Source organism: Benincasa hispida, chromosome 9 (assembly GCF_027475165.1).
Source record: "Benincasa hispida cultivar pf3 chromosome 9, pf3_genome.v1.1, whole genome shotgun sequence".
Taxonomy (NCBI): Eukaryota; Viridiplantae; Streptophyta; class Magnoliopsida; order Cucurbitales; family Cucurbitaceae; genus Benincasa; species Benincasa hispida.
This window is the reverse complement of record NC_143486.1, coordinates 26,676,945-26,688,701: the sequence shown is the minus strand read 5'-3', so window position 1 is coordinate 26,688,701 and position 11,757 is coordinate 26,676,945. Positions and strand designations below refer to the sequence as shown.

The window sequence follows — 11,757 nt, the reverse complement described above, 5'->3', positions numbered from 1 at the left end:
GCAACTTCCCCTTAACATTTTATTTTATTTACTTTCTTATAGTACTTTTGAAATATTTTTTAATTTGTCTTCATTAATTACAAATTTAATCTGCCTTTAATGATTATATTTGTATCTATTCTGTTATTGAACTTTAAAATGTGTCTAATAGGTTATTAATCTATATGATGAATTTTAAAATTTAGGACCTATTAAGTACATAAAATTAAAATTTTACGGTCCTATCGGATATGAAATTTCATTTTATAGTTAATATATGTGTTAATTTTATTTTTTTGATATGTCAAAGATTTATTCAACACTAAATTGATAGTTATCTATTTAAATTATAAGTTCATAAATCTTGTAGACACTAATTAAAAAGGTTTCGAGATTATACCCATAATTTAACCTTGAATTTTTGAAAGTAAATAACATTTTTTACACCTCATTTTTAATTTATTTAGTTTTGGCTAGAATCTTAAAAAAAGAATAAAAACAAAGATAAATTACTCTAATCCTTATGGCGTTTCACTTTGTTGTTGCAACAAAAATATAAAAATGTATAGATGGAGCAAAAATGTTAAGGAAAATAAATAGAAAGATTAGGGTTTTGATGCAATAATTAAGGTGACAAAAAACAAAGTCTTGTGGGACCCACTTCTTTTTCCCCCACACATATATTATATTAATATTTGTAAACTAAAAATCATATTAAACTTATTAATCTAATCAATATTTTCTCCCGCAACCCCACATTTAATAATTAATAATTATATGCATCAATCTCTATCATTTTGTTGCCCGGAGATCTCACAGCCACCGTCGACGCCGTCGTTCACTGACTCGGCTTCCCGATCTGCATTCCCGTCTTCCTCCGTTGCCTCTAGCGGCAATGCCGGTTTTATTGTCGTGGCAACGTCGGCGAAAGCTTTAAGGATATGTTTGTGAGTGGTTTTAGGGTTGAGTGCAAGATAACATAAAAGAAGCTCATACAAGAATTCCCTATTTGACTTGCTCGTCGTCGTTGCTGTCGTCGTCATTTTCTCACGCGCTTCCACCATCTCTTGCATTGACCGTCGGAAGTCCGCATATGGGTCCGGCGAATACGTGGGGATCGCATGACTATTATTGAAGATCATCAATTCCTCGTCGCCACCACTAGCGAAGTAGTCGGACGATAGTGAAGTGGTTGTGGACTCGGTGGCGGTAGTGGTGGTAGTGGTGGATTCTATGATGGAGTTGGAGCTGCCAGGAGAGGAGAAGAAGAAGCGGTGGGAAGTGAAGGCGGTAATGAAGTCGACTGCGACGAAGGCGTCGGGATCGGCGACACCAACATCGTTGGTGTGGCCGAATAGTGGTATGGAGGTGGAATTGGAGTCGGAGTTGATGGTGGTAGTGACCTCATATAGGGAGTTGTAGTTTGTGATGAAGGCGGCGGCGGGGGAGGAGAACGAACAGGCGGTTTGACGGTGGTGATCCGCCGTGTGGGTGATGGGTGGAGAGGATTGAGTGGTGGAGAGAGGATTTTTTATCTTTGTAAAGCAAAGATTCAAATAGTTTCTTCCAAGTTTGCTTGGCATTTTGTGTTGTGTGAATTTCAAAAATGGCCAATGCGAGGGCCTTACTCTCTTTTATATTATTGAAAAAGACAAGAGAGAGAGTGTGTGAAATTGATAATGTAAGTGATAAGCGATTTATATGTTTGTTTTTGTGAAAAGATAACGACCTGTCTCCATACTTCTCTATAATAGTAATATTGTCCATTCTAGATGTCCGTGTTTCTAGATCGTTAAATTACATGTTTAGTCATTACAAATATGTAAATATAATTTGTCGTCTATTTGGTTTTTAAAATTTAAAAACTGATTAATAGGTGATTAAAAATCACAAGCAATCACTAAAATATAAGTTCCAAGTTCTATTAGATATATATAAAAATTAATTAATTATTAACAATCTCGAATATCTCAAATTTATCATACACAAAATTAAGAGTGGGTAGAAAATTGAAAGTTTTGTGAAGAAGCCTTCCAACTATATATTCTTTCTCTTTAATTTGTGTAATTTGCACACAATTTCACAAAAAATTATTTGATGAGATTGTCACCACAATATGACTAATACTTTTTTTTTTCAAAAAAAAATTACAATGAGATACCTTAAATTTATATCTTGTAGTTATTAGATAACATATAAAATTATTTTTAAATCTATGTCCAATTATTTTTATGTGGTGGTCTTATAATCACACTTTTGAAGGGTTATTTTGATGAATGGACCCTCTTAAAATTACAAAATTTTATAATTAAGCCCTTTTTAAGTGTTGCAAAATGTGCAAACACACTTCTATAATTTAAAGTTAGTTACAATCAAATATTTCAATAATTAAAGTATTCGATTCATCCAAAAATTTAAGTTGATGATTAAACATTTAAGACAACCAAATTGAAAATTTGAAAGTTTGATTGTAACAATTTTATAGTTTAGAGGTAGCTTTTGTAAATCTTTAAAAAGTATGCCTATAAGCTCAATAATAATTAATTTTGTTAAAGTATTTTTCATATGAGCATTCTCAAATATGTATACCTATAAAATACAAATATAATAGTATATTAAAGCCTCCTGATTCAAGTTTGAAAATAGATCAAATATAATAATCAAGTTTTGAATGTTTTGTTATTATTATTATTATTATTTTCAATTTGATTCTTATCCTAAAATTTTTAGTTTTATCTTTTATGTGTTAATTTTATTTTCCAATTAAAGTTCAATGGTTTTAGGTAGTAGATTGAACCATCAAATTTTAAAATGATAATTGATATCTCATTCATTAGGCTAATAATAAGAAAAAAACATGGAATCAAGTTAGCACAATGTTAAAAGTCATACAAAATTTGGTTTAAAATTTTAAAGATGTCCATAAATTAAGTATGTCTGAAAATAAAAAGTTTGGAAATAAAATGATTGTAAATTAAGGATGACTGTGTTTGGTTGTAAATGAGAATGTTATCAAAATTTTATGGTAAGAAATTTGCTTTGCATTTTATTTATAAAATTAATCATGGACATTTGTATAAAATTTTGATAGATTGTTTGGTAAACAAAAAATTTAATTCAAGGTTTTGAGCAAAGTTAGTTATTTAACTATCAAATAATAATATTAATTAAATTATTAATTATAAATATTTGTAAACTGAGTAGTTTATAATTAAAGTTACTTGATTATATAATTTGGTGTATCAATTTGAAGAATTTATATAAATATAATGTATTAATTAATAAAACAATCAAAACCAGTCTAAAAAAATAAATATAATATCTTGTCATAAAAAAATAATGAATTATAGTTAATCAATGATAACTAATTATAATTATTAAAAAATAATTTCATGACATATTTATCATAATGATAATGAATTAACTACATATATAATTAATGAATTAATAATATTAATGCACCCGTTCTTTGCGGTTCATTAATTAATTAATTAATATGGAGTAGTTAAATTCAAATATTATAATTTAAAATTTAATACAATTTTCTAAATTATAAATTTAATATTCAAATATTAATTAATTTTAATAATATAAAATAAAAGAATAAATTCATGTATTAAAAGGAGAGAGGGTGGACATCAAGATAACCCAAACTTTTGGATGGATATCATCTATGGGTATAAGAAATGCATGGAAATAACTTATTCTCATAATTAAAACTTCAAAACTTGAATTCCCCCTTATTCCTATCTCAATTTCCTCCATCCAAACGTCCCATATAGTTTTTAGCTAATTACAATGTTGTGTGAGAATAAAGATTTAGATTAAAAAAAAAACCATTAATTATGAAAATTCTTAGAAAGCATTAAAAAAATGTATATTAGAGATTAATTCTCTTTCATTTTTGTAAAGTGGTTATAAATTTGAATTCTTTCACTAGTATTGATGTAATACTTAATCAAAAGATCAAATATTTCAATTCCCACCCACACTTCATCAAATAAAGACATGTCCTCACCTAGACATTATTGTAGAAAATAAAAGATATGCTAAAGACTAGTTATATATTTAGCCATTTAAATATGGCATGACAAAGTACAAGAACTACCTATAGTGAGCATAATATAATATTAAATGCATCTATTTTCTCCCTTGACAAGCTTAGAGTATGTTTGATAAAAAATCTACGAATAAAAATTTGAAAACAAATGATTCAATACAAATAAAATTGTACTTCATATTTTATATATATGTTTGGTAGTTTCATAAATTAAAATCTAATTTAAACAATTATTTTAAATGTATTTGATACCATATTTATAAATCATAACACTAGTTGTAATTACCTACTAAATATTAGATTAACTATAAATTATTATTAGGTTAAAAAAGTTTATATAATTATTCTTTTTGAACATTATATGATTTCTTATATATTACATAATGCATTTTTTGGAATATAACATGACATATTGTATATTTTGTATCTTTATTTAATACAACTTTGCATTTTAAAGTTTAGTTTGAATACAATGAAAAGTTTTCAAAATTTGAATTGTTTGAATCACAAAATTTGAAACTAGTTTAAAAAACATAATCTAGATTGTTTGTCAAACACATATTTGTTGAATTCGGTATATTTGAAAATATAAAACAGAATTCATATTGCTTAACAAACAAATCCTTAAATTTTCTCTCTAAATTTGATTTAAAAGAGAAAAAACATATAGATGAAGTGTGAGATTGAGAAATAATTAAAATTTAGAGGTGATTTAAGTATAATTATTAGTGTTTATGATATTTGTTCGATGCTCAAATCTAGGTAAGGAGATCAATTCACATAACTTTGCTTGTACTTCAACATTGAATTTGTAATTCGAAAAAATGAAATGCAAAAAAACAAAAGACAACTTACAAATGAGAAAAAATTTCACACTACTTTGGTACGATGCTTGTCACACATGCTTCAGTTAATTGCTGAAGATAAATTATAGTTTCAAGAGTTGTTGTTAGGATTTTCTTACTCGTTAGATTAAAATGATAAAGGTCAATTCTGGTTTATCTGACTTATTGAAGTTCATGGGTGTGCGATTTGCAAACCCTAGGCCAATAAAGTGCACCTGTTTGTCTAGTTGGCTGGTTGAGATCGAAACGAGGCAACATATTTTTCAATTTGTGGCTTCTCTTATTTAAAGCCTATTTGGATCTTGATTGAACTATATTTTATGGTCTAATTTGTTAATCGATTCTTGATTTTATCTATCATAAATCGAAGTTACCTTGACCTTAGTCTATATATTTTTTCTTTAAGCCAAGTCAAATTAACCCATAACACTATCTATTGGGATTGATATATGAAGTGATTTGTGAGTTAGTTCTTTATGGTACAAAATGTTGACCAAACAGGCTGTGTCCGTCAAACCGGTTCATTTAATGCCTTCCACAAACTTGGTCTCTTTACTTCCACGCGCACTCCTAGGCATATTCACCACGCGCTTTGGTTTGAATATTCTAACTAAAGCTATGATTGCAGTTGTAATACACGCGGAAATGTGCACGTGGGGTAGAGTAAAAGTAAAGTAGCTCACTTCACTGCAAGGTTTAGAATGGAAGCAAGGCGCACATGCAGAGAGTGGTGGTTGGAGGCATTGTTTTTCTTGCTTTCGTCCAAAATCCTAATTTATTATAATATATATATATAAAATACACCTTTTTTTTTTTGGAAGACAATTTATACAATTTTAGTTTATGTTAAATTATAAAAAAATATTCTTAAGCTAAATTATAATCTCTCTTACTCTTTTACAAACATTTCAAAATTACTATTAGAATAGAAATGGTTTAAAGTTTCTATCAAAAATTGTGATATGAAATGATATGGTTGTAACTTAGGCCACGTTTATCAAATAATTAGTATAATCGGACGGTTTTCTATGGCGTTTATCTAAAATTATGAATCTATCACATTTTACTATTATTGTTGTCGTTATCGTTACTGATTGACCTTAACGATAATAGTAACTATAACGGTAACAATAATGATGTAGCAAATTCATAATTTCATACTATTTTAGTAAAAATATCTGTAACTGTAACAGTAGCAGTAAAGGTAGTGGGTTATGCGTAATTTTCAACCACAATTAGATTGAATACCCTTATTTCTCAATTAGATTACATGATATGATTACATATTTTAAGGCGGGCCCCACATCTCATTACAATTACGGAAAGTAGGTAAACAACAATAAAAGCAATCAATCAGAACCCACTTTTTGCATTACCATTGATGAATTACCTTTCAACTAGTGTAAATGTGGCCTTAGTATGAAATTTGAATCACTACATTGTTTAAAGGCATTGTCACACTGTTCTAAATCTTGATTTTTGTTTTAATTTCAAAATAAATTTGACTCTAGGGATTGTTTTAAAGCATTTATGAAAGTTTACGAATAATATTACAACTAGTAAAAATACGTGGGCCTTTTTTTTAAAAAAATAAATGACAAAGCTTTAGGATATTTTTTAAAAGAATAATTTAGCATATAAGAGACTAAACCAAAGTCTTAACTTTACTTTTTGCATCAAAAGTACTTCAATTCTTTCAAAAATTATAATATCTTTTTTGGTCTTTCATAAATATTTCAAGTATAAATCTTTTATAATTTTAAATAGAATTTGAGACTTGAAATATTTTTGTAGTTACCTATAATAAAAATTTGGATAGTTACACCATTCTAAGTCACCATCATATTGTACTAAATTTTAATTTTTATTAAAGTTCAAAAGATTTATATTATGAAAATAGTTTTGAAACATTTATAAAAGAAATGTAATATTTGAAAAGAGGCTTAGAAGTATTTTCTATATTTAGCCTTCACTTTAATCTATTTTTATTTTTTTTAACACTTTGTCTCTACTTTGTGAAACATATATACAATTTAACTTTTCCATTTAAAAATTTATATCCACACTTATACTTATAACGACCTACGATATAGAATCTTATCCAAATTTAATGGAATCATATATACGTAGATTGATAAATTGTTTAGTGACTGAATGTGTTTATATACCAGATGGACTAAAATATTACATATTAAAGTTTAGATACTGAATCCTTACAAAAATTTAAAATATTAGGAATCAAATCATTAAATTCAAAAATTTAGAAATTAAATTATTATTTTAGTAGTCAAAATGAGCTTAATGAGTTTATGCTGATAACCAAGAAATATGTGGTTCAAAAAATCCTGATCCTCTTGTACTAAAAGAAAATTGTTATTTCCTTAACTTTTAAGGACTGGATGAACTTTTTTTCTAACCTATCACAATTTGTTTAAGTTTGGGTGATAGTTATAATTCCATCAATGAGGTGTGCCTAAATATGAAACAAACACTATTGCTCAAATTGAATTGCTCTCTCTTTTATCCAACCACTAATTTTGACCACAAAAGTTATTTTCATCATAGTCCTTCCTTTCTTTCAAACACCATTCTTTTGAAGTTTGAAAATAGATTCTATCTTCGCTACAATCTAACCCATATTTAAGGTCCCGTTTGCTAATAATTTGTTTTTTGGTTCTTGTTTTTTAAAATTAAGCCTATATCACTTACATTTCTTATCATGATTTGCATTTTTCTTAGATATATGGTTGAATTGTTAGTCATATTCCAAAAACAAAAACAACATTTTGAAAATTACTTTTTTTAGTTCTCAAAATTTGCTTGGTTTTTTAAACCATTGATTAGAAGTAGATAACAGATGAAGAAATTTGAAGGTAGAGATAGTGTCTATATATAGATTTAATTTTAAAAAATAAAAAAAAAATAAAATGATTATCAAACATGGCTAAATAATTATAAAATCCATAAAGTTTATACTATAAACTAAAATTTAATTTTATAAAAAAAACAGATTGACCCTTGACCCATAAACTAAAAAGGCATATGATTTAAATATAAATAATATATATATGAGATTGTGAAGAAGGGAAAAAAAGAGTGATTAAAAAAAAAAAAAATTTAAGATCCCAACCTTTATATATGAACATTTTGCTTTGTCAATTAAAAATAGTTCTTTTTCTACTTTATTGGAAGTTCCAATAATTTACATCAAACTGAAAAAGGAGATGCAAAAGCAGTTTGAGGCCATTGTGTTTACATCCACTATAATTTGTTTAATATTTCTTTCCTCATAGATATAATTTAAAAACATTTATTACAAATACCGTTCAACTATACTTATTTTCCTAATTTATATTTTTCAATTAATTAATCATACATTCTTCTCTTTTTATTTTTTTTTTCTCACAACTTTTTTTTAAACGGCTTTTCATCACAATTATTACAATGAAAGTTCAACTCGTAATGCTAGACTTAATAATCGAACAATGTTCCATTTGCAAATTTATTCGAAATTATTTCATATCATATGATAAATTCTCAAATTCTCATCGACATTTATTTGCTATAATAAGTTTAAAACAGTTTTTTTTTTTTTTTTTTTTTTTTTTTTTTATTGATGATTTTGTGTGATGTAACGAGTAGAAATGATGAGACTTGAAAAAGGGAATGTACTTAAAATACTGTGGAGCAAGCAAATGCCCAAAGTGATGTGAGATAATGAGAGGGAAAGGAACAACAAAAAGTTTTGGTGTTTGTAAGAAATCAAATGTCACCTGAGCATATCTCTCTCATTATTGTACTTTCACCATTTTTGGTTAACATGTAATTTTGATTATGAAATTCATTCTATTTTAGTTAAAGATAATAACTTAAAGTATTCTTTTACGAATGAAGGTCCTGTTTATCCATTCGTAATAAAAATGAGTCTAATTTGTAATGAGATTTAGATCAATCATAATAGGCCACAATCATAAACATAATTGGATTACTTTTGATCACGTTTACTTATAATTATGAATCTATTACATTTACTGTTACCGTTGCCATTTAGGGTTAAACAGTAACAGTAACAATAAACGTGATAGATTTTGCGAATCTCATGTTGTAACAATACAATAACGGTGATCATAACGACAATGGTAGCTAGGGATGTTCGCTGAAATCGCAGAAACCAAACCAAATACTCACCGAAACCGAATTATACGATTTGGTTCGGTTTAGTGTAATTCTCAAACCGAATTATACGGTTCGGTTCAATTTTAAAACTGAAAATCGAATTAGAACTGAATCGAATTGCATTAATTTTAAAAAATAAAACAAGTAATATATTTAAATGCTTACTGAGACTAATTTTGTTAGGAAAAATAGCAATTATAAATTAACTGGATGAACTAATTTTAAAATTTATTGAAATTACGTAGAATAAAATTGGACATTCTTCTTTATAAAAAAAATTGGACATCTTTTTTAGGGAACTTTTTAAATATAAAAAATATTTAAAAATATTTACATTTTGTAGCAAAAAAATTCTAAAAGACCAATACTTTTAGAACTTTTTGCTTTAAAGTGTAAATATTTTTGAGATATTTTTATTTATGAGAATTTCTCTTTTTTTTTTTTTAAAGATGAATAAAATTGGATATTTGAAATTACAGTAGTTTTTTAACCTTTATTTTATAAATATCTAATTAGCTTATGGTATACTTTTACCTTTATAGAAGAGATTAACTTGATAATATTGCAAATTTCTGAAGTTACTCTACGTTATGATAAAATTTTATTTGGGAATAGTTCATTCTAATGCTAATTTTATCAATTCATTTTAATCTCTTAAGTTTAATTTTTATATATTGAATCTTAAAAATTAATGATGGGTAACCCTTTGTTCGTTGTTAAAATTGTCAAAGCGAGCATAGTTCAATAAACATATAGATCTATTAGCGATTAAGAGATTTGTGGTTCGAATCCCTCTATTTCTATTACATTAAAAAAATCTCCAAAACTTAATTGATAAATTATCCACCATGGAAGAATAAAGTATCTAGAAATTTAGAGAGAGAATGTTTGAAATTTAGCTAGAAGAAGAATCAAACTCATCCAAAAATGTAATATGAGGAAAAAATAAAATAAAATGAAATAAAATATCGCTTTGGTTTCTGTATTTTGAAATTTATTCAATTTTAGATCTTGTATTTTTAAATGTCTAATTTTAATCATTGTACCTTCCAATAAATTATAAATTTAGTCTGTCAAAGTTCATTTTTATCGAAATTTATTAAATAATCACAATAATTTTCATGTAAATAAACACAATATATAAATATTTTTCAAAATTTATAGTCAAAATGCTAATAAAAAATAAAAAAAAAAGTAATGAAGAAATCCACAATAAAATAGTAAATTTAAGATTATAAAAAATATAAAGATTAAAATTGGACATGTGAAAGTATAGGTACTAAAATTGATTAAACTCTAAAGTATAAGGCTGAATTGATATTTTTAACCCAATTTCTACTATTTATGTAGTAGTTTAATTTGATTAACTAATGATTTCAAAAGAAAGAAAAAAAAGGCAATTAATCATAGTTTTCACCCCCAAATTTTAACCTTTTTTTTTCCTTTACGTTTTACTCTTAAATTTGTACTTCAACTTTCAATTATTTCAAAAACAATTTTTTTCTCAGGAGCAATTAAAAAAGATGGGAATTTAAATTTTTTAAAACTACTATGATATTTATAGTCATTGTAATAATTTTTTTACAGTATTATCGATAATTTCACCGATATTTTACATTTTCATGAATTCAACCTCAACACGAGAGGTGAATCGATATTTCTATCGTATTGTAAAAAAATTTAAAACATTTAAAAAATAAGTAACAGGGTGTAATTTGTATAAATATGATATAAATAACAAACAAATTAATTGATTTAAAAAATATAAAATATTTATTTATTAATTTAAACACAAATTTTTAAAATTATTTTCCTACAAGCATCAAAATTTCGATATTTCCATAAAGTTATTGGCTTCAAATACTTTTATGCTAACTTTTTATTTTTATCATTACTATTATGCTAATTTTGTTAAATTAAACATTATGTAGTTTTTTTTTTTAATATTTTTTTGGCAAAAAAAAATTATATATAATATAATAGATCATATCCCACTCCATAATTGAGATTTCATAGGGTGAAATTGAAACATATATTTGATGCCTACTCATAGTTTTGTCAAATAATTGAAGGGTATATTTGAAATTATAATTAGAGACAAAAACAATAATAAATAATAAATAAATAGATAAAAAGAAAAATAGAAATAAAAACAAGAAAGGATCAAGTCTTATCTCCAACTTATACGGACTGTGTTCCATTAGTTTTAGTGATAAGAAACACGTTACAAAATTATGCTTCAATATATATATTGATCATCTTTTAATTATCAAAGAACATAATCTCATCTGTCCAAAAAAAATAAAAAAATCTCATAATGTTTTTATTCAAATCCGTATATTATGATGATATATATATATATATATATATATATATATATAGAAACAAGCAACTACATATATGCATATATTGATCGTGATTCGTGATTATTAAAAAAAAACCAAGTATTTTCCCTAAAATAAACCACGAGTTATGATGAGTTTGCTATAAGTCTTTTATAATATAACTTCTAGGAAAAAAAAAAAAATTTGTAGTCACATTTTATAAATTATAATTAAGAAAAATTAGACCAAATGACGTAGTTACCTTACTTTTTGTTTTTAGAATTTGACTATAAATTCAAGTGTTTTTATGAGAAAGTTTAAAATGATAATTTAAAAATTGAGGAGAAACAAATATAAATTTAAAAAAAAAAAA

At 25.8% G+C, this 11,757-nt stretch overlaps 1 protein-coding gene across 1 annotated transcript; it reads right to left on the bottom strand.

Moving 5' to 3' along the window:
* Window positions 1–562: 562 nt before the first annotated feature.
* LOC120086656 (uncharacterized) lies at window positions 563–1,731 on the bottom strand. The gene has a single exon (XM_039043395.2). The coding sequence runs from the start codon at window positions 1,560–1,562 to the stop codon at window positions 762–764; it is 801 nt and encodes a 266-aa protein (XP_038899323.1). The 5' UTR covers window positions 1,563–1,731; the 3' UTR covers window positions 563–761.
* Window positions 1,732–11,757: the final 10,026 nt, after the last annotated feature.